This window comes from Salminus brasiliensis, chromosome 22 (assembly GCF_030463535.1).
Source record: "Salminus brasiliensis chromosome 22, fSalBra1.hap2, whole genome shotgun sequence".
Lineage (NCBI taxonomy): Eukaryota > Metazoa > Chordata > Actinopteri > Characiformes > Bryconidae > Salminus > Salminus brasiliensis.
Genome location: NC_132899.1, coordinates 11,313,653 through 11,340,974, shown reverse-complemented (window position 1 = coordinate 11,340,974; position 27,322 = coordinate 11,313,653). Strand labels below are relative to the sequence as shown.

General features: G+C 42.6%; 1 protein-coding gene across 6 annotated transcripts in view; it reads right to left on the bottom strand.

The window, feature by feature from the left end:
• The window catches only part of usp54b (ubiquitin specific peptidase 54b), a 134,904-nt gene that overhangs the window by 63,860 nt on the left and 43,722 nt on the right, over positions 1–27,322 (bottom strand). For 4 of the 6 annotated variants that reach the window (XM_072667213.1, XM_072667216.1, XM_072667218.1 and 1 more), the window contains exons 2-3: positions 23,697–24,378; positions 2,066–2,158 (exon numbers count right to left, since the gene is read on the bottom strand). In XM_072667213.1, the coding sequence (XP_072523314.1) occupies positions 2,066–2,158; positions 23,697–23,843 (240 nt within the window). In that variant the 5' untranslated portion in view covers positions 23,844–24,378. Of the gene's footprint in view, positions 1–2,065; positions 2,159–2,479; positions 2,609–23,696; positions 24,379–25,076; positions 25,163–27,322 lie in introns of those variants that run through there. The other 2 variants (XM_072667215.1, XM_072667217.1) reach the window with 2 other exon arrangements.

The following is a 27,322-nucleotide window of genomic DNA, read 5'->3' as shown; positions in this document are numbered from 1 at the left end:
AGTGAGCACACATGCCCGGGGTGGTGGGCAGCCATTGCACCAGGAGAGGGTAAAGGGCCTTGCTCCAGGGCCCAACAGTGGCAGTTTTGCCAAGCCCTGGTATGAAACCCACAACCTTGCCATCAATAGCCCGGTGCTCTAACCGCTGAGCCATCACTGCCCCGTATGCAGTATCACAGGAGTATGTTGAGAATGAAGCTTAAACCAGCAAACAAAGCTTAAACAAGCAAGCCTGTGGCCGGTATAACTGGTAAATGCACGCTGATTAACACGAGTGTTTCTGTGTTTTAGGGACGCGCTGTGTGCTAGGGGAAGAAGCTTAGATGAACTACAGGAATTATCTAGCAGAGTTAAGGTTAACTCCGCTAGATAATTCCTGTAGTTCATCTAAGCTTTTTCTCACAGGTGTTGTAAACATATTGCTAACCATGATTGGTTCGTTGTCCATTCTGATGTCACATAGGCCATATTTAGTTCCACACAACTTAATTCTAACAGAGGAAACTATGGAAAAAAAGAAAAAATTCTCCACAGAAAAGACCAACATAATGGTTTTCTCTGCCACCTCACAGTAAATTTATCCCGATTTACTGTCCATTTTCTTTCGAGGGAGCCTAGTGTGGATCCCAGTTTGCTCTCACGGCTTTCGCTTTGTTGCGTGCCGAGTTTGAGCTCCTCTTCTGTAGACACTGGCAGAGGAAAAGTCGAGGTCACGAGGCCTGGTATCTAGCAAAGTTGGTGGTGATAACTCAGTAAGCATTGTTTTCCCATTTTGCCAGTGGGATGGGTGTATGTAAATTGTGGGAGAGTAAATATAACACTATAACATAATAGTATCTTCTAAAGGCCTGACTTTAGAACATCTCTTGGATAATGAACAACATTAGGAATAAGGGTGGGAAAGCTGTAAACATGTTTTTTCTGGCCAAAATATTATTTTGAACCACAGCAGGCCACTGTGGAAACGCACAGCCAGGGAACCACAGAGGCCTTCTCAGCAACAGGTGGGCGGGGTAAAGGGGACACATCAGAGCAAGGAGTAGCCAAGGTAACAGGTAGCCGTGGCAACATTCAGACACCACAAGCAGCTGAAGAAGCAGGCAGAAATTCAGAGAAAAGAGTCCATGACCAATGGCAAAGCTAGGAGACTGGCACAGGCAGCAGACTAAAGCTAACAAAGTGAGTGAGTAGGAGAAAAAAAAACTAAAGGAAAATGGAAGGATGGGAAAAAACCTCCATCCATCAGCCCCTTTCTTAGGTGCTCAATTTGTTCCTATCCTTTTTATCCAGTGAAGCAAAAAAAAAACAAACGTCTGCAGCAGGCTGATGTGTTGTTATTTTCGGGAACAAACGTCCAACTACAAGATGACAGGAAGAAGGTTTTTCAACACAATGCTGAAGCTAAAATTAGAATCACTCAAAGAAATATGTCAGCTTTTAGCTTTTCTTCCAGCTAGGCAAGGCCTATAAATAGCACTTCTGCATTTAGCCTGGAGGCAACAGAACTGCAGGACTTTGAGTGTGGCAAAGATGTTTATATGTCATTCAAAAAAGACATGAAACGCTTCCCCAAACCCACCCTACCTCCTCGCTCGCTGCTTTCTTCAGTAACTGTGAGAAATGAAAACCACTTTTTCAACAGATGCAGCGATGAGGAGTGGGGGGAGAGGGGGAGAAAGTCAGAAATAATGATGGTTGTGAGGGTGATGCTGGTTGTAATGATGATTCTAAGAGTTCATTTCCATTCTGGGGCAACAAGGAAGTCATTAAGCCCCCCTTTACAGCAGCACTTCTACAATTATTAAAGATTAAACAGGCCTTCAGTGTCAAAAGGTCAAATCATACCACTTTACAAACAGTAAAATCTGTCTAAAAGGTGCATTGTCCTCACATGCACCATGCACTCCAACTCTGGCACTACCAAAACCAAAGCTAACCAATTTATATATACAAATAATATATGCAACAGTGCCAAAACAAACAGCTATCCACCTTCTCATTCCAGAGCATCTCTTTTCCTGACCTGTTCCACCCCGACCCCTAGAAGTGTCAGAGCTTCACTTACCTTCAGAGCACAGAAGATGCACGAGTCCTCCATGCACTTGTGTGTGGTCAGTTGGCGGAAGCTTCTGCGGAAGATGTCAAGATGCCAAAGTACCTGCGGGTCGAAAGGAGAGCGATAAAACAGTTAAAAGACCACAGTGTGCAATTTCACTCCAGTAAGGGTGTGTTGAATCCAGCTGTGTGTGTGGTATATGCTCTCGTGGTACATCTGCAGAGCTGGAATTTGATTACGAGGGCCAAACACGCACAACAGACCCATCCTAAAACTCTGGAAACCATGGAAAGGGCAGTGCACTGCCCACTGCCAACACAATCTGCTTCCAGAATCTTCGGAGCCAAAGCACCCTAGCACACCTGCTTTAACTTTAACATCTTCTCCATATACACACATCCACACACATGCACACTCACTCACCCCCTGCAGATGTGCACATTACACCATGCGGTCCAGTGGCTCTTTTTGGCCCTGTCCTGCACTCGCTCCCTCCTGGCCAAAATTCCCGCAGTCCTCCAATCCCCCTCAATCAATGTGAGCCAGCGCTGGCAGCCTGTGCCCACTGATCGCCTGCCAGGTGCCCACTCCACTTAATCCGCCCAGCAGAGCAGGAATCCGGCTCCTGCTTCTGTAGCCGCACCGCTAAAGGCTACGAGGGGTCCAAGCACCGCACGCAATAGAAAGACTAGGGCAAAAAAAGGTTAACGTACAGAGCCGCAGACCCGCAGAGAGAAAGAGAGAGTACTGAGCACTCAAAGAGGGAGAGAGAGAGCGCGAGTGAGAAGAGCTGTGATCGCAGGAGAGCCAGCACTCAGAGGGAGAGAGAGAGAGAGAGAGAGAGAGAGACAAAGAGAAAAGAGAGAGAGGAGGGGGGTAGAGTAAGATTGTTGCAGTGATGTTAAAGTAAAAAGTGCTGATACTGAAAGCAGAGCAACAGCATGCAAGCAAGAGAGCTAGATATGCGTCCCTCTGTGTATGTGTGTGTGCTTGTCTCTCTGTTCTCCAATGCGTGAGACTGTGTCTTCACTGGCTTCTCTGGCCTGTCACTTAGATTAATTCACACTCGTCCTGCACAGGGAGATGGAGGGAGGCAAGAGGGCAAAAGCTGCATGACTAGAGCAGACTTTACAGCCAGACTGCACCTTCACCCCAAATCAACCATCTGGACCTGAAGCAGCATAACCCTGTGGTCTGTGACCCACACCCCCTCATACACACACATCATCGCCAACACCTTGCATACTTACTTTCGTAACCACAAACAAAGAAACTAGGCAAGCACTGATGGAATTGGTGGTCTGATGGCAATAACTGTTTTTACAGCCTTTTTTAATTATTTCAACACAAGTTTATGAAATTATCTATATGCACAGATCAGCCATAACATTAGCACTACTTGCAGGTGAAGTGGAAAACATTGATTATTATCATTTACAGTGACATCTGTCAAGGGGTGCAAGTGAACAGTCAGTTCTTGAAGGTGATGAAGGTGTTAAAAGAAGAAAAAATGGGCAAACATAGGAATCTGGGACAGTTTGACAAGAACCACAGTGTGATGGCTAGACAACTGGGTCAGAACATTTCCAAAACACTAGGCAGGTCTTGTGGGGTGTTCCTGTTATGCAGTGGTCAGTATCCACCAAAAGTCTTCCAATAAAGGACAACTAGTGAACTAGCGACAGGGTCATGGGCACTTAGGGTTTACTGATGCAATCCATGAAGGCTCCACCTCACAGCTTACAGGACTGCTGCTAACGTCTCAGTAACAGATATCACAGGATGCCTTCAGAGGTCTTGAGGAGTCCATGCCTCGAATGCTCAGATCTGTTGTGGAGTTGGACATGAGGTGGGGTGGTGATTATCCAACATCCTGACCTCAATCACGCTCTTTTCACTGAATGCATTCAAATCCTCCAAGCAATGCTCCAACATCTAGTAGAAAGCCTTCCTTCCCTGGACAGTAGAGACGGTTACTCCAACAAAAGCAGGATAAACTTCTTTGAATACCCTTGATTTGAAGAAACATTGAATGAGCAGGTGTCCCAATACTTTGATCCATGTGGTGCATATATACAGCACCCCTAAAATAAACCCTCAGAAATTTGTGCACTAACAAAGACCCAGGATCTCATATAAAAATCAGCACTGTTCATACAACAAACACCGGAGAAAAGTTGCAGTGTCATAGTGTCACAGTGGCAGAGAAGCGATGCCATCTGCTAAATCTGCTCGATGAAAGCTTTCTGAGGCCACACAGGAATGTTGCACTTCATCGCTTTTGTGCTTTTGTGAACACTTGTTCTCTGAAGGTTGGAGGTTGTGTAAGAGTCCTCTCGTGCTTCCCTGGATGGAGATGCCAGGGTGCTTTATAAATGCTAAAATTTATAAACACTTGTATGTCCACTTGTATGTCATTACCCTATAGCAGTGCTAACTGAGGTGTTCACACACAACATGGAACCTAAACAGTGTGACACGGCATGTTAACCCGCATCCCGATCCCAGAACAGTGAGCAATTCTAAAGCAATCTGTGTAATGTGCTGTAATTTTACAGATAAAATATTTTACAGTGCACAATTGCCAAGTATACAGTATGGTAAGTCATATTAGCAAGAGATTAAATAAAGGGCCTATCAACTTAACGGCAAGTCTTGAAAAATATCGATACTATCCCAAATGGAATGAAAACTTAATTTTTTGTGGTAAAGACATTAAAATATTAACATCCCCGCAGTAGTAAGATTTCTTCCTGTTTTTAAAAGCAATTCTATGGACACATAGAAGTTTGCATTTGAGAATTAGCAATACAGAAAGCTAGGTTTCTTTTCATCTATTTTTCTTTTTGTTTTCAGACACCAATCAGCTCCAGTTAAGCGTAGCACAGAATGTTGCTGATGAGCTTAAGGCAGGGCTTGTTCATGCCAAAACCCACCTGAGTCCACTTTTACTCAGTGTACTGTTCTTTTGTGAAACAATGACTCTTCCCTGTTCTGTATTTAAATTAGATAAATTCAGCTCTAAAATTCAGCATGGATGTAAGTTATAAGAACAAAAGTATTGGGATATTCATCATATCATTATATCATTCATTGTTTCTTCCGAAATCAAGGGTATTAAAAAGAGTTTATCCTGCTTTTGTCGGAGCAACTGTCTATACTGTCCAGGGCTTTCTACAAGATTATAGAGCATTGTTGTGAGGATCTGATTGCATTCAGCGACAAGAACGACTGATCCACAGCTCAATGCTGGGTGGCCAGGCATTAGGCACGATGCCATTAGGTTCATGTTCATCTGCTCCAGAGGGTCCTATTCTATTCTATTCTATTCTATTCTATTGACAAGCTGTGTGTGTGTGTGTGTGTGTGTGTGTGTGCGCATTTGCACGTCTGTGTCAGCGGCAGGTGCAGCTTATAGTAGCTGAATGCATGAATTAGAAGAGGTGTCCACAAACGTTTGGACATATAGTATATTCATATATTTCATTAATATTTAAACACACACACACACACACACTCACTATATAATATATATATATGAACTATAAAAGCTTCCACTCTTCTGGGATGACTTTCTACAAGATTTTGGAGTGTGTCTATGGGAAGATTTACCCATTCATCCAGAGGATGTAAGGGCCTGGCTTGCAATCTCTGTTGTAGTTTGTCTTTAAGGTGTTCGATTGGGTTGAGGTCAGGGTTCTGTGTGGGCCAGTCAAGTTCTTCCACACCAAACTCACCCAACCATACCTTTAGAGACATTGCATTGTGCACTGGTGCTTAGTCCTGCTGTAACAGAAAAAAGGCCCTCCCCCAAACTGTTCCCACAAAGTTGGAAGCATACAATTGCCCAAAATTGTATTGAAATGCTAAAATATGAAATGCTAACTGGAACTTAGCAACCAAGACCAACTCCTGAAAAACAACCGCATGGCATTATCCCTCCTCCACCAAACTTTAGAGTTAGCACAATGCAGTCAGGCAGGTAATGTTCACTTGCCATTAATCAAACACAGACTCATCCATCAGACTGCCAGAGAGAGAAGTGTGATTTGTCATTCCACAGAACACATTTCCACTGCTCCAGAGTCTAGTTGCAAGGTGCTTCACACCACTCCATCCAATTCTTGGCAATGTGCTTGGTGACATAAAGCTTGTATGCAGCTGATCAGCCATGGACACCCATGCCATGACGCTTCCGGCACACAGTTTTTGAGCTGTTGTAAATGCCAGGGGACTATGTGCCTTAGCACTCAGCAACCTTGCTCTGTAACTTTACGTGGTCTGCTACGAGTTGCTATGATTCCTTAACTCTTCCCCTTTTCAATAATTCCACTCACAGTCGATTGCAAAACATGTAGGACGGTAGAATTTCACAAACTGATTGTAGCAACAACCTATTCTTTCACCATTTGTAAAGGAAGACTGCAGGCCTGGGCTGCTTGATTTTGTACACCTGTGGCAGTGGCACTGAATGAAACACTTGAATTCAATGATTATGGGGTGTGTCTTAATACTTTTTTCATATAGTGTGAATCTGCATTTGATGGCCTTGCTCAAAAGATTAGAAAAAATCATAGTGGGAAAGTAAACTGTGACTTATAATACCAGACGAAAAAGCTGTGTGGAAGGATCATCTGATTCAGGGGTGAAAAGGACACATTTGAGAAATGATGCCTGAAGCAGCCACATCAGTTAAGAGGAACAAAGAACACCAAAACCCGTCTGATTGGGCTAAATAAAGGGAGAAGATTATGTAACAATTCTCCCGCTCTCTTTTACACTCCCCTTATCTTTTTATCTCCCTCTCAGTGTGATGAAATGATCCTCGGGCTGGGCCCTGGAGTCAGATTACGCTCGCAGACTGGCCTTTGTCAAAACTGTCTGCAAAAAGCATTACATCTCTACCTTAATCTCATATGGAGCACCCCTCTCCCTCGTATTCACTCAGAGACACACACATACACACATGCATGCGCACGCCCCAACAAAAACCCAGAAGCACAGCCAGGGCTTTGCTTAGTTCTCCACTCTCAGCTATTCTTCCCCAAAGCCCTGGCGGCAGCATTAGCAGACTTGCCGACTTGCTCCCGGAGCTGATTTGCTGTTTTGTCTGTGAATTCTCTGCGGTTCTTCTGCCTTGGCCTGCTTCTCTCCATGTTTCTCTTTAAAAAAATGCATGACCTGCCTGCCCTTGTGTTCCTCTCTGCCTCACCCTCTTGCATGAATGCAGGAGTGGATGAGAGGAGGGCTGTGTCCTGAAGAGAAAAGATAAGACTGAAGAACATGAAGAGGTCAGAGCCAAGGGCACTAAAGAGCACTGCAAAACACAAAGGCACAGGCTGGAAAAGGCACAAAAATGATGATGTAAGTTGTGGGGGCTAATGCGGCATGAAGATGAGGGCAGGCTTAAGGCAGATTAAGCATGGACCCTGTCCCAGTTCACTATTAAATGGATCCAAACCAAACTCGCCACCATACACGACCAACCGAGGAGAGCATTCTCCTAGCCTGCTATCACATAAGAGCTTCAGGACCACGTCCACACATGAAAACACACACACACACACACACACACACACACACACACACGATTACGCTGCTATTAGCGGGAAAATTTAAAGAAGCAGTGCTGAACGGAAGAGCTCTGGCTGGAAGAGAAGGGCTGAGAGAGGCTGAGATTTAGGGAAGGAGAGAGAAAGAGAGAGAGAGAGAGGGAGAGAGAGGAGGGGAGGTGGGTGACAGATTGCACTCCGCTGCTGCCGTCTGCGCTTTTTTCTCAACCTCTTTATTTTATTTATTTGTGATGAATCTGCTCCCCGCTGAACAATGAACTGAGCAAGTAGCAGTTATGAGCGGCAGTTGGCACAACGGGCACCAGGAGGGCACAAAGAACAAGGTAGAGAAAGAGAGAGAGAGAGAGAGAGAGAGAGACATACAGAGAGATCGAGAGACAGCGAGGGTGTATTGTACTGCTGGAGTGTATCTACTGGTGTAATGTAGTGAGTGTGGTGTTGCAGTATGAGGCTTTATAGCTCTGCAATGCGTTGTTGCCACGCAAAATACTTATATCTCCATTTTTTGGCATTTTTCATATTTTACCTAATGTGAATTTGGTGGCTGTTCTTCACATTGACATTTTAAAGAAACAAGGTTTTTGTGCGACAGCAACAAATGGTGCGTTAGATCCTCTGATGCTGGAGAGTATGTTGGGGCAACATGACTGGGCAAGGGGCTGCATTAACAGACTGTGACCTCAGTGTGTGTGTGTGCATGTGTGTGAGTGTGAATCTTGCGTGGGCAGGCTGGAATGACTCAGAGTGACAGACGCACCATCTTCTTGTGCGTCAGTGACCAATCGATCATCAGCAGCTCCTCAGGGGAAGGTGCGTATATGCAACACTGCACACTCTGAACACTGAAAACGTTGTGCTCCAGAGTCGAACCTACACTCTCAGCCACCACTCTGGCTCCACTGCGTAGCTGCATCACACGGATAAACTCTGCATTATGTATTAAGGCAAATGTATTAAGTTCAAATAGATACAGAATTTCCACTTTACCCAAAATGCAGCCGACTGTGCATGTTTAATATGCAAAGTCTGCTTCGTTAGCTTTTAGAGCAAACAAAACGTGGGCACAAATATGTAGTCTAGCTAAAAGCAGCAGCAGCAGCAGCCCACTTGAATCCTGCAGAATAACATTTATATCTACAGCCTCCAAACTGTATAAATTCAATGATACCTGTATAGTACATGTTAACCACTAAATGTAAAACTGTATTCTCCTTGGCGTAGTTGAATAATGAGAGTTCGGTACATGGAAGTGACAAACCAAGAACAGAGTTGAAAAACAGGTCAATTAAAAAAACCCAAGACCTGCTCGTTATATTTACACCCTCAAAATGTGCCTAAACCCAGTCCACTGAAGAAAGCACCAGTCAAAGCTGGCAAAATGAGTGACTGCTGAAGAACATAGTGTTGTTGATACTAGAGAGCAGCACATCACATCCACATCCACTAGTTATGGGAATACTGGTTGCTATGTGAACCAGCCTCATGACCGCCGTTTTTCCTGTGCCAGTGTCTACAGAGGAGGGGCTGAAACTCAGTAAGTGACAAAGTAATAGCTGAAGGGAGCATGGGGATTCACACAATGCTGAAAGTTAAAACTAGCTGAGACTAGCTTTTACCATCACAGCTAAACACATACCAGAGAGGGCAGTACCAGCTTTTAGGGACGACATGAAAAGCCAAACCAGGGAAGTGAGTAGGGGAAAGGCTAAAAGCTAACCCACATTGGCATTTGATGAATTTGATGACAAACCTTGTGAAGTTCCTGCTGAAAAATCCAGCTAAAGACCAGCTTTTGCTAGTAGCTGGTTTCAGCTGGTCTTTTTGTGTTTAAGGTGGTTGAAAAGCTGGTCATTCAGGCGAACACGTCCTCTATTCTGGAAAGATTAACCAGCAGGTTAACCAGCTCTTAAATCAGCATAGTGCATGTTGAATATTGAGGTGGTTTCGTGGTCATGCTAATCAACCAGCATGGTCAACATTGGTCATACTGATTGTTTATCTTAGTCAGGTCATTCCTGTAGACCAGTTTAAAATATACCCTAAGCTGGTCAAGAGCTGGCCATGATGGTATTTTCAGCAGGGGTGTGATCGCCCCCTACTGGGCTGGCATGCTTATGTGAGCTTTAGTGTTGTTTTTGAGTTATGTGGAAAGAGACAGAAAGAAAAACCTACACTTTTAAAATGTATACCAAAGGCTAGACTTCCTGTATACCAGCCTTATACAGCCATTTACTTCACCTCTAAAATATTAGATTACTTACAAAAGATGATGTAGTTTGAGGCAAGGGTAGGCACAACCAAAAAAGATGACAAAAATGTGTCCTAGCACTGCGTGGTTGACTACATTAACAAAGTGGTGTGAACCTGACTAATGAACTAATGAAACAGTCCATTCTTGCTGCAATACAATTGAAGTGCAATGCAGCACTTTTCCTGCTGTGTCCTGTGGAGTAATTTGTGTGAGAATGACCAGTTAGTCAGCCAGTGCGAAAAAGAATCAATTAGCAGATTCATTTGAAAAGTCCCAGAGATCCAGAAATTAGCTCCATTCGGTCATGTATCTCTATCTGCTGGGAGGAAGCAGTCACAGAGGCAGCATGTGCCACTCATCATTAATGGCCATAGCTGGACAGCTTCCAAACTGGAGTAAGTGACGCTTTAGCACTGGAGCAGAAGACTAATGGAGGCCTAATAAATGAGCCAGTAAGAGGAAGAGGAGAAGGAGAAAGAAAAATAGAGAGAGAGAGAGAGAGAGAGAGAGAGAGAGAGAGAGAGAGAATATGAAATGGGTACCCTCCATAGCCCTCTGTGCAGGAGCGTCTCCGAACATCTGCTTCTCGAGCTCATTGCCTGGTCATGCTTTCACTCCTCCAACACCCGCTCTTTCCTCTGCCCTGGGGGTAGTAATTAATATGACGGACAATCTATTGAGTCTTTGTGTGCATGTGATTCATTTTGTGGGAGTCACACGATGAGCACTTCTAATTAAACCCTTTTTTTATTCTGTAAAGTCGAGCTCTGCTCTTTCAACTATTGTTTTTCTCCTCTATATCCTATCTCTCTTTGGCACCAGCACAGTAACAAGGCAATCTTATTTGTTTCAAAAGGCCAAAAAAAGAAATATAGAGAAGTTATAATATTATATAATAATACTGTGCATTTATTGTCGTTGTACTTGTACAGTACAGTCAAATACTTCTCTTTGCACATCCCAGTTTAGAAAGTCAGGGTCAGAGTGCAGGGTCAGCCATGCTAAGTTCTCATAGAGCAGTAAAGTTAAGGATCTTGCTTAAGGACCCAACAGTGGTAGTTTAATGGACCTGCATAGCAAACTCACAATCCTGTGATCAATAACCCAGTGCACTCGCCCCCAGCACAGCGGAACAGTGCGTGGGTCAGAATGCAGGGTTAAGGGCCACTCAACGGTGGTAGTTTTGCAAACCACAGTATCGAACACATAACCCTGTGATCAATAACCCAGTGCTCTAACCACTGAGTAACCACTGTCCACAGCACAAAGAGTATCGTCTATAGCAGAGGTTATGGGCATTGCTCAAGAGCCCAACAGTGGTAGTTTAGCAAATTTGGGTATTGAACTCACAAACCTGTGATCAATATTCCATTGTGCTAATCAGTGAGCCTCAACTGTCCCCAGTGCAGTGAGAAAGTGCAGGAATGCACTGGAGTGTTGAGCGTCCCTGGAACAGAGAGGTCATGGACCTTCTTTAAGCAGCTTAGTAACCTAGGGTATCAAACCCACAACCCTCTGATAGAGAACGCAGTGCTCTAGCCACTGAGCCACCACTGCCACCAATACAAGAATAGGTGTGTGCTCTTGTACATTTCCATGAATAATAATGATTTCCAGTCATTTAGGTATACAAATACACCATTTGGACAAAAGTATTGGGACACCTGCTCATTCATTTTTTCTTTCAAAATCAAGGGTAATAAAAATAGGTGATGCACATGTCAAACATCTGTTAAACGTTTCAAGCTATAATGAGGATGCCTTCCACAACAGGACACCATTTGGACAAAAGTATTGGGACACCTGCTCATTTATTGTTTCTTTTTAAATCAAGGGTAATAAAAAAAAGTTAATCTTGCTTTTGCTGGAGTTACTGCCTCTACTGTTCAGGTATTCTTAAGCATTGTTTTGAGGATTTGGTTGATTTAGCAACAAAAGTGTTAGTGAGGTCAGGATATTGGCGGCTTAATAGCCCTTTATCCCACACATGGCATTAGGCATGGTCCCAATATGTTCATGTTTATCTTCTGCAGAGAGTCCTATTGTACTAGCAGTCCTTCTCCACAGGGACTAGAAAAGCTGTGTGTGTGTGTGCGCACATCAGCAAATCCGTGTAGCTGAAAGTAGCTGAATGCATTCATTAGAAGGGGTGTCCACAAACATTTGAATTGAGGAATAACCTGTGCATTACAATCCCATTAGAATCATCCTACTCAAACTTTGTGATTGACACCCCATGACCCAGTTTATCTCACTGAAAAAGGCTGATCAGTGGAGGCATGATGGGTGTGGGCAGCTTTCTGTCTATCTCTCTCTTTTTTTTGGCTCTTTCAAGAAAGAAAAAAAAAGAGTACCTGAGAATAACTCTCACTTCATCCCTATATCTAAGGGAGTGAGAAGGATACACCCAGTGCTCCATCACAAAATCATCAAAGCAGCGAGCTAAGCATTTCAGCACTCTCCGGGTTCCGGCAGTTTTGATCACTCTGGCAAGGACAAACCAACAGACCCTGGACACTTCTCTTCTCCTCCCGTTCTCTTTTTCATCTTACCTTCCTCTAATCCCTCCATCATGCATTTCCTTGTTTTGTCGCATTTTGGGCCTCATAGCTGTTTCTTGCGCTTTTGTTGGACGGCTGCATGAAACAACTGACTCTTCCTCCCACTCACTGAGGAGCATACATATATCCCTCCTGACAACAGTGCTTTTCAATTTTAATAAATCCTTCCAATATGACGAGATGGTTATTTCGCCATGGTGACAGCAGTACACCCTCACTTTGGCCTGTGGAGAGGGGTCTCACTGTGCCATTACATGCAGACCTGGGCCACCAGACTAGGGCTTATGGGCATGCAAGGGATTACGGATAAACGAGGAGGACCTGAGGACGCTATGTTCTGGGTCAGTTCACACATGTGTGTGTGGGTTTGACAGGTGTGTGTGCTGGAGCTGACAGGCTGTGGCGTCTTTATAGGGTTACACAGAGGTGAAGCAGAGGTGGGTGGGCGTCAGGGAAAGCAGTGCAGATGGACAGAGGAAAGGAAGAAGAGAGGTTGTGACTAACAAGGGCATTTGGTTTGGATGGCTGAACTTAGGGTGTAACTGCAATATATCCAGCTGGAGAATTGAGGAAGCCTCCAGTGTAGGCTCACACACCTCCAAAATGGGATTAACCAACACACGCAGGCTGCAGCCGAGACTGCTGTTCATTTCTTTTGGCATGTCTGCCCTCCCACGGTTAGTCTTCTTCTTCCAGCATGATGGTGCCAGGGAGCTGAGCTTGGCTGTGTGTGTATGTACAAATGGGCTGTAGTTAATGCCATTTCATCGTTCTTACACACAAACCTCTTCCTTATGACAACTTTATGCAGTGTACGTTAATATGATAAGATGTTGGACCATGTCTGCTGGATTAATTCATTGCCAAATGCTCGCACAACAGCGTGTAGCTGCCATTTCTTCAAATTTACTCACTTACCTTAAAATCATTCCAATGTACTTTTCATTACTGAACCAGGTACTATTTGTTCACCAATCAGCCATAATATTAGTACCCCCCTGCCTAATACTGAATAGGTCCCCCTTGTAACGTCACATCAAATCTGATCTTTCTGAACATGGATTGCACAAGACCTTTAAATGGTGTTCTGTGGTATCTCACACTATGACTTATGACTTACTATGTGTATATATATCTAATTAGTTAAATAAAATATAGTACTGGTACTGATATGGTAATGTTTTGTGAAAAGCACTTTTTTAGGACAAGAAGCTTTTGTGTTGTAAATATATGCTAGTTAGTGACACAACTACAACACACAGCGAACTGGAAATAGACATGGCATTACCTACCATAAACAAACAACTTTCAAAACCTCTGACAGCTTTATCACAACTCAGTCATTCTTCAGCAATATGTGTACTTCTTGTTCCTCATATTCTTCGTTTAGCTAAAAGTCAATGTTAGTAACAACTTGGCTCAGCGCTGCACACTGCTCAGGATGCATGATTGTGCATGTTTGGCTTTATTATCCTGGGAAACTGTAAGTAAAAGTTACTGGCCAAATATATTTTCAAATTGGCAAGGTTTGTTTGGCACACAGGTTTGTTTGGTCCATAGTTCCCGAAAGTTAACCTCATGGGAACCACACACTTAAACATCATTGTGGCCTACAAATATTTCTTAATACAATAAAATAGGTCAGGCTATGGTTTAAAAGAGGTTGGAGAATTATATATATATATATATATATATATATATATATATATATATATATATATATATATTGTTTGTTTGTTTGTTTTGTTTTGTTTGTTTGTTTATTTGTTCACAAGCAATTCAGGAGCATTCTTTCCAATGCTCTATATGTCCATTTTTAAAAGGTTCTTTAAAGTGCCACATATAAGAAGTTTTCTTTATAGCTACCATCTTATTGTTATTGTTGCTTTTAAATGGTAAAGTAATGATATGACTGCTATTTCTCTTTGGTTATCACACTTAGAATATTTGCCTACACAACATAAAAAGCAGGTGGCTTTTCATGGTTTTTCGTGATCACACCATTTTTTATCAAACAAACATACTGCAAACTAATGTAACAAAGTGTTTTAAGAGTCGTTTCTACCATAACAGAGTCACCAGGAGAGCCCACAACATAATCAGGGACAGTACACACCCCCAGCACACACAGGCCATCAGGCTTGTGAACACCTCACGCACTACCTCTCCAACCCTTCCTATCTGAACTGGTTTTAAACTCTAATCTGATTTTAACTGCACCTTACACTCACTGTACTGCTGCTGTCAGAACACTGTTTACATTCGCTACTTGCACACTATTGTTTACATTTCTTACTTGCAACCTGCACTTTATAGCTGCTGCTCTTCATACTTGCTCATACTTGCACATGTAACTTTTATTTTAATTTTTTTAATTGTAAAAAAGGAAAAAGTTTACTTTAATTTTATTTACTTCAACTTATATTATTATACTTTATTTATTTTGTATATATTTTTTATTATTAATTTCTTTTTTGTTATCTTTATCTATTGGTGAATGGAGGGACAGCAAAGTAAGAATTTCATTGTACAGCGTAACTGTCTGTTTCTGCTGTGCATATGACAATAAAACTCTTGAATCTTGAATCTTGAATCTTCAACTGGAACAACCAGAGCTACACTTCGCCACTTTGTTTTCTTCAGTCAATAAACTGATCTACCATGTCATCCCTGTCCACCTCAAGGTACTGCCTCATAATTGAAAGCAAGCTGGGCCAGTCCACTGGGGCTCCAACATGCAGCATACAGTTTCCCACTCCATAAATCCTGACTGCAAACACAGTGGACTCATGTGCATGTTTGTCTTGTTTGCAGTCTTCAATAACTCATTGCAAAAGGGGTAATCACATCCCACTGGATTCCTCACAACAAAAACACACAGTCTTAAAATATAAGGTACTGAGTTCTTTGTGTGGTGCCACAGATGTGTGATTTAGAAGCACCTTGTGAAGACTGTGAGGTTTAAAGGACACATAATACAAGAAGAATATGGGAAGCACATTTACATTTTCAAACATGGTAAAAGGTCAAGTACAGTGCCAATACAAGTGTAGCTGGTGTGGCGCAACAGATAACACCACTACCGGCCAGTGAGCTACCACACCACGTGGAAGACTGGTGTTTGTGGACACTTCTTCTAATGAATGCATACAGCTACTTTGATAACACAGATGTGCAAAACACACACTGCTTGTCTAGTTCATGTTGCAAAGTATTGCCAATAGAATAGGACTCTCTGAAGCAGATAAATATGAATCTATTGCCAGGTATGGGCTAGAGGGGTATGAGATGGTGCTCCATCCAACACTTTTGGGATGAGTTGGGGAGTTGGGATGAGGTGGGATGATGATTGTCCAACATCCTGACCTCACTAACACTCTTGTCGCTAAATGCAATCAATTCCTCACAGCAATAATCCACAATCTAGTAGAAAGCCTTTTCTGGACAGTAGAAACACTTACTTTAATATCTTTGAGAAGAAACAATAAGCAAGCAAGTGTTTAATTCTTTTGTACATATAGTGCCTGTGTGGAGAAAAAAGGGGCCAGGATTGAGAAGTGCCTTACATGTCACTATATGTTGCCAAAAGTCATTTAATAAGGAAGACACTAAGCTAAACTTTATATGAATCACACTGTTTTATCATATGGGTGGATCATGATCTGTTAATGAGGATGTTTCTTTCCAGCCCCAGCTGCTTGTTCCTGCTTCCAGGGCTGCCTTAAACTCTGAGTTAAATTTAGAGTCTAATTGTGCAGTAAAACGCATGCAGAGTTTTAGACGATTCCCTTTCACTCCTGTCTGAAGGCACCGTCACTGACTAAGCCCTGATAATATCTGCTTTATGATGACAAAGTGCTGCTACTGCAACTCCACAGCTGTCCTCACACCTCACTTAATACTGTAATGTGAGATTCCAACACATCCATGCACATACACAGAGCCATGGTCAGGGTCTAGATGGTGTTCCCCTGGAAGTTATTTAGCGTCAGAGAAAACCAATGTGCTGGAGTGTCCAAGTTCGATTCAGCACATGATAACATGGTAGCCTATCCAGCCATCCATGTGGTGCAGAAAAAAGACTTCTCAGACCAGGAGACCTTCTTTTACTGCTCCAAGGTCCAGTTCAGCTCTAAGGCTTTGTTCACATTACAAGCCTCATTAATTACATCCAATTTTCAGTTTCGAGTTTTGAGTATTTTGATCTCTCCCCATACATAAAATGAGCAAATCAATTTTCTTATGAAGTCCTTGGCCTTCATCAGCAACATCACTAAGCACATCACTAAGCTTGCAGGTAAAAAGACCTGGAATCCAATCTGACCGTTCACATTCATGTGGTATGCCCACAAATTGAATAAATATGAGATCTAGGACCACATATAAAAAAGTGACCTCAAAAAAAAATCTCCAGTCACTTTGACCTGGTAATGGGAATGTAACCAAGCTGATCTACACAGCAGTGTGTGATGCACTGTGTATTGAGGTATTCCTCCTGTAACCATTTTTTAATATTTCTAAAACCCGTGTCACACTTTACAGTGCTCCGACCCAGTCGTCTGGCCATAACAGCTGGGCCCTTGTCAAAGGCACTGACATCTTCATATCTGACCATTTTACCTGCATTCAACATGTTAACGACAAAAACCAACTATTTTATTACTGTCTAACATCGATCCTATACCTTGACATGTGCCACTGTACAAGATAATTAGCATTATCCATTTCATCTATGGGTGGTATTGCTGTTTTGGCTCATCAGTGTGAAGCTGAAAATAATGTTTTGGCCTCAAAAGCTGCTGGAATATATCTTCCTTTATGGCATTACTCAAAGAACCATGTGAACCACCTTTATTTTTGAATGTATGAAATGCAGGGAAAAGCACACAGTAGTAACTCCGCTGTGTTAACAGCTCCTGGGTGTTAACAGAAAAAGTGCCCAGCAGTGAATACACAGTCCTTTGATATTAAAAGTGGTAAAATAACCAGTGATAAACATTAAACACATAATTCCTCAAAGCTAGAGTTTTGGATCAAGCGCAATTCTTATTTTATCACACTACTTGTTACATAATGTGTGTGAATTAGCATAACTGAATATGGATACTCAATTGTCCTTGAGCCAGCATTACAATTTCTTTCACCATGAGTGACACTTTGCTCCACTGACGTCCTTCCTAATTAGGCTCCTCAAAAGTGATTGTTTCCTTTCATTAATAGTTCATTATTTCTAAACATTTCATGCTTCCTAAACATGAAAAGCTTTCATCCAGTCAATCTAAATCATGTCAGACAATACCAGTGCCAATCTCCAAGCGTGCAGTGCTGATAAAATGAATAAATCAAGAACTTAAAAAGTATGTTATTTGCAAATGAAATTGGCTAATCAGCAGCTTTGATGATTAAAATAAATACTGCCATCCCTCATTAGCTCATTTCCCCCTCCACTTTTTTTCTTTTTTTTGGAATTTCCAGGTATTTCTATCACAGAGGATTATATAAGCTTCTGGTGTGTGAACAGACATCTGAAAAAATGGCCTTTTTAACTGCAGCAATCATCATAAAATCTGGATTTGATCAAGCTGGCCAGCAGAGGGGGGCAGATTAATGATGGCAGAGAAGCACTGTGACCCGGTCCAGAGGAGAGCGAGCCGAAGCCAGGAACGGACCGGACAATTAACACCGCCACTCACACGCTGGCTACCGTCAAGGACATGGGCTGTTTATTCAAATGAGCTGTGATAAGGTTTAATGTGGACGCCGGCTTATTGCTCTCCTCCTAATGAGCGAAATCACAGCCCTCCCTCAGAACAGGTGCACAGCCAGAGCAGAAAGACAGGCAACACATTGTTGAACACCAGTAATTGGCAACTACATGATTAAAAAAACACTGGTGTTGAGATACCATTCAGGCTAAACATACAGTATGTTGCATCATGATCAGCCAGCTATCAATTATTTCAAACTGCAAGGCTGACGGCAAATTCTGAGCTTCTGAAGAAATGTCTGTCTATTTTTGTCTGAAATGTAGAGCATAAGGCAATGAAAAAACATGCAGATGCATCTGTACTATGGGCTTGATGTAAATTTGATGTCAAAAGGTCTTGAAGAGATGAAGTTGTAGCTTGATTTGTTTTTATTTTAAGGAATAAAATATTCTCTTTTTACATTATTGGCATTTAGCAGACGCTCTTATCCAGACTGACTTACAAAAGTGCTTTGCTATTTACCCAAGAAAGACCTCAGCTAGTTTGAATAGACTAATAGTTCAAAGATACCTCTAAGCTTTAGACATTACTAAACACAAGTCAATATGGAGACCATAGTACTCTGCTATTCTCTGAAGAGGAGGGTCTTCAGTCTGCGTTTGAAGACAGCGAAAGACTCTGCCGTTCGGACACCCAGGGGAGGCCTGAATGCTTGTCTTCCGCAGATTTTGAGGGATGGCGGGTCGAGCTGAGCCGTACTTGAAGCTCGAAGCACTTTTTAGTTACAAAGCATGAACGTAAAACGTGTGAAGGTATTCGAAACAAACTGTACTAATGTACTAATCATACTGACAACCTAGAATTATAATTATGGTGTTCTCTGTTTGTACGTGTTTTTATTGTTTCCTATTTTCTAGATTTTAAAAGAATAATAAATAATACATCACTATGAAAAACTATAAAAGCTAAATTATGAAATAGTTCATGCAGAATTGCTCATCTTCAAACAACTAGGCAAAAGACCTCCCTTATCACAGCAGACTCCTCAAATCTCATTCAAATTGCTTGTTACTATTTCATTACAGATAAATATTGAAAATGCCCAAATATGGCACTGCAAGTACAGCTCTCCCAAACTGCACTGAGGTCAGGCAAGGACTCATCCACTTACTCATTTAAGAAATGAGAGAAAAAAACTTGCTAAACTGAGAGTTTTCCATTAACTTAAGATGCCGTGAGATAAAGATGGCAAATCTAGAACTCAACTTTGAGGCTTAACTTAAACTCTTAATCTCTGGAAGAGTTTTCAGGACTCTTCCCAAACCGCTGTCCTGCAGTGTAGAGATATGGCACAACTGTCACACACTGCTTTAAATGGTTTTAGACCCCAGCAGCATGTCTCAGGCCTTATGCTACCTTCACATGGATCTTCTATCACAAGTACGGTCATCTCAACCCTTTCAATGCCACTAGACCGGTGGTCTCGGAAACGCCTCCCAGAGAGCAACAGTCCAGCAACACAAATCTAACACACCCCATTCAGCCACTGAAGGATGTCTTAAAAATAGCTGCTAGAGTACCGCACTAACCTGTGCTGCACTCTACTGTTTTTAGCATAGTCTGCACATTTTAGTGCACAACCCTACTTCCCACTACTGTCTCAGTCTCCGTTTTATTTATTTACACTTTCTAGTCTGCACTGTGTGTCTCGTCTGCACTGTCTGCAGTGTGTTGTAGTGTCTGTATGCACTTGTCCTGTGTTGCACTTGGTGTTCTGTCTGCACTGTGTTGTGTTGCACCATGGTCCTGGAGGAACGTTGTTTCGTTTCACTGTGTACTTGACATGAAGGCAGTAATTAGTAAGATCAGGTCAGGTGGGATCCAGGATTGGTACCAAAGAGTTGAATCCGAAGTAGGTAGATGTAGAAGGTAGATCTCCAGAAGCAGGGTTTCAGATCAGTGCCCCACATTGTATAAGATCTTTGAGGTATAAGAACATTTGGAAGTCTGCAGTTTGAAACTGTGGAGGAACCTCTTAAGGTGCTTTGAGGAACCTTCAAAGAACCCTTTTTTGGTCTAAAAACCAAAACTGTTCCTCCACAGTTTTAATGTGAAGAACCTCTAAAACGTCATCAAGACTATTTTTAACAGTGTAGATAGTTTTAATAAAATTACTGAATCAAGAATAGAGTGGTGTTTTGTAGGAAAATGGCACACAGATACAGCACAAAGCTTCTCACCAAAATCCCTCTTAACACTAGTCCAACCTACAGAATCCATTAATATAGTCATCTTTTAGTAAATTTATTGTAGCTTGACCTTTCCTCCCTCACCGCTAAGTGCAGATCATACCTGAGCTGGTTCAGAGTCATCTTATTAGCTCTAAAGACACCTGGGCTTTAGGCTGAATGTGAAGCCTGTTTTACCAGTTACCACTGACAATAAACCTGTTAAACCATATAATAAACCAATAATAAACCAAACATGCTGTCAGAGGTTTCCTATAAATGTCTAGATGGATGGAACTATGCTAATCTGTGTTAATTTTGTTAACAAAAACTACAACGAATTTGTTGTCGACCTATTTTCCATGACAAAAACAAGATGAGCAATATATTGAAATGTATTACACTTTTTACCAAAGGATACAAGCGAAGAATGTGAAAGACTGACATACTATTCAGATTTATATCTTTCTGTCCAACAATCAGCACTTTACTTTTCAAACCACCAGTACCTCTATCCTTATAACTGGACATTCACATTTCGTCCCCTCCTCTTGCTAACAAACAATGTCCTAAAATCTCTGAAATTCCATTTTCTAAATCGTGGTGAAACAGGGAATGAAATACAATCATTATATTTCTATAGGACGTTTTTTATATATAGGGCGTTTAATCAGAATTGCAGAAATTGCTGCTGGAGGCTATAAGGAACCGTCTTTAAAATGCGGACACTGTTAAAAAACATACAACATTCACAGAGAGCTGACTGGCTAGTCTTTAAATCGAAAAGAGGTGAAATGCGATACCCCTGCGGTATCAAACTAACTTTACCAAGCTCAAATATGTGCAATGAAAATGCCTAAAATCAATCAAAATGATTAAATGTAGTGAAACTAAGGGGTAACAAAGAACCTACGAGGCAACAAGGGGCTACATCTTTGCAAAGTATGGTCTCAGTCACAGCAAATCCATATTGTATGTATACACTGTATTGTATATGTTATGTTAGACAAATGTCATATCAGTGAAACTGTCAGCATTTTAAAGTTAAATAAATGCCATAATCCTTGCATAATGTTGGATGTTAACGTTATTAAATGTAAAATGTTTGTAAGAGTTTTTAAGCTGCTGTTTAGGAAAGCTAGCAACAAATATGACCTTTAAATAGTAAAATAGGAAATGTCCCTTGATTAAAATGTTTTATTATTTGTAGACTAAAACTAGGCTAAAACAATAACTAAACTACGAAAATGTGACTGAAACTAATACGTTTTGACTACGTTTTAGTCAAAAGACTAAATCACAATCATTATACACAAATTATGAAGCACTACAACAAACAGTGTATTACAGTAACTGCCAAAACTGCATAATAGCAAGCAGCTGATTGGAGGTCAGCCCCTTAGGCCGTTGTCTTCTTTTATTCATTTATTTGTATTATTTTTACCAGGTAGTTTAATTGACATCATCATAATGTTATATTTGTGCCATATTATTCCCCTTTAAATGTTGCTGCGCTGTTATTTTCAATGTTTTGCACAGAAGGCTGTCCCCAAGAGTCCCTAAGTCAGTGTTGACTTTGAAGGACTCTGTGCTGCACGAGGACTCTCGATAAACTGGCATTTCATTAATCACGGACTGCCTGATCCGTTTGGGCCGCTTAAAATTAATCACTGTGCAGAAGTACAAACACATGGACACAATTTGCACATGACCGCAGTTCATCTTTCCTGTCCAGTAACTCTGTGACATTAAACATTTCCTTTCAAGTGGAGAGCATCAACCATGCATAGTTGCATCCAACCTTTTTTTCTCTCTCTGCCTGTCCCCTGTCTCTGTCTCTGTCTCTCTCTGTCCTACACTTGTTCTCTCACTGTTGGGCTGGATCGAGTGTTCGCTGGGCTTTTAGAGTGTGGGCCAGGGCTCTGATGGGGTAGGTAGCAGAGTGGAATGTTTAATTCATGGCCAGACACACTCTTAGGCCAGACACAGAGTGGTGTAAGTAGGGATAGCCCACAGGGAAGACCCAGATAAAGCTATGCGAAACACAGGCCATCATGAACATCATAAACAGCCTCATAAACAGAGACAGCGTCCTTTCTGTTTGCACAGAGAGAGTCAGCTAATCTTTTGCAATTGCTGCACATACGTGGTATTATTGGTCATGCAGTATTTTGTACACTCTAAGTAAAGTGAGCTCTAAACAGCCTTGAAATGGTTAATTTGACTTAACAACAGTGGAACCCTTGTTGGTGCTATATTTGGTGTGTCTATTTTTTAGTGTCTTTCTAATTTCTTAAAAGGCTCTCAATAAAACCATCTATATAAACCATCCACCAATCCGAAGAACCCTTAAGCCAGGCAAAGAACTGTCTAAATGACTGCCAGCAAATGCTAGTAAATTTAGGCCATTTTCTACTCAACTTGGAAGACCAGTTACCCAATCCCCATTCATGTGAACTCCCCCCATCAATGCCTCAAACACTAGGAAAGTGAAGATTAGCATGTCTCCTACAAATCTTTCCAAACTGCCGCTGATGCAGCATCACTAGGCAGCCAGAGCACTCGGACGAAAGCTCCGATATAACAGCTAACAGACAACAGGCCTGTGCTGACCAACACACTGGGAGTGATCTGGGGAGGAGGTGCAATCAACCCACCCCTGAGAGCAAGGTCAGTTGTACTCTCTCTGACTCCGGCTGCTGATGGCAAACAGCATGAGCAATCGGAATTTAAACCAGCAATCCTCGGATCATAGTAGCAGCGCCTTAGGCCCCTACCCTGCCTTTCAAAACAGTAAAAAATGAAAACACATCAGTGTTGCCTGTGCAAATGTTTGGACACCTTAAGTGCCAAATGCTCACATTTTTTTGGACAGGGCATGCCACAAACTTTAAGTAAGAGATGTCAGCTGAAATCCAACAAAGGCTTGATACCCACAAGGCAGGAAAAAAGCTATAGGATGATGGCCAAATGGTTTCATCCCGTAGTTTACTCAGGGTGGAATTTTATATAAAAAAAGCAATACAGGGGAACTGTGGAGGCCAAGATGAAATGAAAACTCTTGGAGTGAACTTCTGGTATGCTGGTAAGAAAGGCAAAGACTCAAAAGTGTGGGTCACTGTTCCACTAACTATCTACATGGAAGATCGCAGGAAGCAGGAATATTTAACTGGGATCAGAAAATATTCTGTATACTCCACAAGCTCAGCACAGCAGCACTCAGGTTCTAGCTATTTCCTTAGACTCAAGTCAATATCTTCTGCACATCTGACAACTGATATTGGTGTGAGTGTGTGTGTGTGTTAGTGTACAGTCCTACCTGCAGTGCGCTGTTGAGGAAGCAGCTGTTCTGGCCCGGCTCGTTGCTCAGTCCTTTGCTGGGAGCGATGGAGGTCATGGTGCGCGGGGTGAACATCCCCTGGAGCCCGCTGCTGCCCGAAGCAAAGTAGTTCCGCTTCCACGACATGGGTCCAGTTCCGTTCCCTCAGATAATCACCACCAAGGCCACTTCCTTCCCCAGCCAATCGTGTGGAAGGAGGAGGGCATCATACTGAACCAGGAGTGGGGATGTGGCCAAGCAAGTGTGTCGGCTTAAGCTAATGTGTACGTGTGAGTGTGTGAGTGTGTGTGTGTATGAGAGCAAAGGCAGAGCTGTCTGTGTTGGACTGGCTTCTATGTCACTCCCATGTGAGTAAGAGAAATTAAAACGATAAGAGAAAGAGAGAAATAAAAGAGTGTGTGGAGACGTGCGGAGGATGGCGGCGTTGCCTCTCTCAGGGCCCGAATGTCACGACAACCCACTGACCCCACCTGAGACAATGAAGTGGGATCAGCTGCACTGAGTAGCCTAGTCAACACTGAGCAGCTTGCCTTCTGCAATGTGCCGGTATTTCACTCTGGTCCAGAACAGAGTGTCTCTTCTGTTAGACAAGTCTGTGTGCTCTTTGTCAATCTCCTTTAGCCCAGAGTCAGGAGAACAGACCCACTATTCTCTCCTTAGCCTGTTCAGAGAGAGAGAAAGAGAGAGAGAGAGAAAACAACAGTAAGTTATTGGCACTCTCCCCAACTAGGACTAACCTGTCTTTCCAAAGCTTGGCATCTTGTTCAAAAGTTTTGAGAAGAAGAACTTTGTCTTCCTAACCATACTGAAGAAACAAGGTTCCTTCAAAGGTCATTCTTAGTGTGACACACACTAACACACTGTCACTGTATGGTGTTCCTGTGGGGTCCTGACCATTGAATTACAGGGTGAAAAGAGCCTAACAAAGTGTGCAGAGAAACAGATGGACTACAAAGTTCTCCTATATGGTCAGTTGAGCTGATATAATCAGCAGAGTTCTTTTCAAACCAGGGATGGTCATAATATTCTGATATAACTGTGTGTTATATCAGTTATTCTTTCTTAAATGAAAGAATATGATTCTAGATGATTTCCCTCTCTTGCTTTTTTATCATCTAAATGATCTCTCCTGCCTCTCTCATTCGCTCACCACCCTCCACCCTTTCCCATTTGCTACATGGCAGGGTCCCAACTGAGAGAGAAAATGAGCAAGAGAGAGAGAACTAGGGGAAAGCTGCAGAGGCACAGCAAGCATCAAACAGTTCTCCCACCAGGTTACAGGACACCCAGTACCGTCCTGTGCCCTCTACTGCCCTCAAACACACAGAAAAGCACAGGCACACACTCACACAAACGTACCCTCATGTCCTCCCACGGTCCGAGCTGCAGTAGGTGTGTGTGTTTATATGTGTGTGATGGGGTTTTGTGAGGGCGGGGGTACTGTTCCTACACTTGCGTGAAAAAAAGAGGCATGTGAAAAGCTCAAGCGTGACAGACCTGAGGCAGGTGCTGCACTGGGTCATATACCCAACTTTCCCTCGTCTAACACAGATCAGCTGTGTGTGTGTGTGGGAGGGGTGTGTTCTGTTAGCATGAACCTTTGTTCTCAGCAAGCACACACACAGTCAGTCAGATGAGCTTCTGAGAGAGGAATGGGGTTCTTGAGTATATCCATTGGCTGTTTGTTATTGTAGCACATGTGCTCAGCTAACAGTGCTTGTGCTAACAGTGAACGGTGTGGTCTCGTGGTTATTGTGTTTCCAGCTGTGGTAATGACGTGGTTGATGCAGGCGGTACTTTGCTGTCAGGGACGCACTGAGACGCCTTGGCCTTCATGCTGCGAGAATAATGTGGTCACATGTGTCTCTGACCACATCATACTGTGGTTTGAGTGATCAGATTACAACGCGTACTTGACAGGCACTGTACTCAGTTCACACCTTTACTTTGTGCTGGCCACTTATGTTCGGATCACCCAGGATGCACATTAATGCCAGGTGTAAACAGGGCCGGACATTGACTGGGAGAAAGCTTTTCCCACTCCTCCATGCAGAATGCTTTCAAGCCTTAATGGTAAACATCTTGATTACGATTAATGAACGATTATATAAGATGCTTGAGTTGCTCAGTTGGGTCTGTGTTTGCCTTTACATGACTATACAGACCAATCATTCTGACCTCTATGGTCATGAAATCTTTTGAGAGACTGGTACTAACACACCTGAAGGACATCACAAACCCTTTGTTGAACCCTCTGCATATCAGGCCAACAAATCTGTGGATGATGCTGTGAACATGGGACTTCACCTTATCCTTCACCACCATGACGAGCCAAGGACATATGCCAGAATCCTGTTCCTTGATTTCAGCTCACCATTTAACACCATTGATCCGAAATTACACCAAAATAAACTCTTCCAGTTCAGCATGCCTGCTCATCTGAGGCGATGTTGAGTCTGCTTACACATATGGTTGAACAGCTGTCCTCTGGAGCAGTCACAAAAACCTGGAGCTAAACACACTCAAAATAGTGGAGATAACACTGGTTTCAGGAGAACCCAACCACCAATCCACAACATCCTTGACAAAAGCGCAAGGGCTATGGAGTCGTTTACGTTTCTGGAAAGTACAATCACCAGGAACTTGGAGTGGGACATCAACATAGAATCCAGCACAAAGAAAGCCCAGCAGACGATGTACTTCCTGCACCAGCAGAAAAAGTTCAACCTGCCTCAGGAGAGGCTGGTTTAGTTCTACACTCTACACAGCCATCACAATCTGCTACCACATCCATCATAGTCTGATGCAGCATTGCCACCAAACAAGAAATTCACAAACTGCAGTGCACCATCAGATCTGCAAAGAAGACCATCTGTGTTCACCTGCATACCCTGCTTGACCTGCACACCCTCAGAAAGCAAGCAGAGAATATCAGTGCTGAATCATCATACTCTGGTCATCACCTCTTTTAACTCCTCCCCTCAGGAAGGCCCTTCAGCCAGCTTCAGCTAGACAGGGTTGCGGTGGGTCGCCTTATTCCTGAAGCCCACCCGGAATCATTCTATGCAATGTGGGAATACCCTCTGCACAGGGCACCAGACCATTGCAGTGTCCCGCACACAACCATTCACTCACACACTCTCATCTAAGGGCAACTTGTGTATGGATTCCTGCATGGACACAGGGAGAACACTCCAAACTCCTCACAGACAGTGACCGGAGCAAGAAGAGAATCAAACCCACAACCTTAGCCCCCTGGAGCTGTGTCACACTGTGGAAACACTTCCTGTGTCTCCTCCATACTTACACACTCCTATAATTAATCATTTATATTCAACCTTATTTAACTGTCTCTTATTTCTTATGTATCTTATTCTATTATATTGTTGCCTGCCACTCGGCTGCAGCATTCAGCTCTTTAAATCCTTCTCTTTTCTTGAATGTATGCATGTACATGAGTTTACAAGTGTAAGTGAGTATGTATAAGAGAGAGAGAGAATGATATGTGGTAGAACTCGGGCTTGGAAGTCTGTGTAAGTCCAAGTGTGGAATGTGTATGGTCTGTTTGGGCTAAAATTGTACATATTAACAAAGACAAATTCACT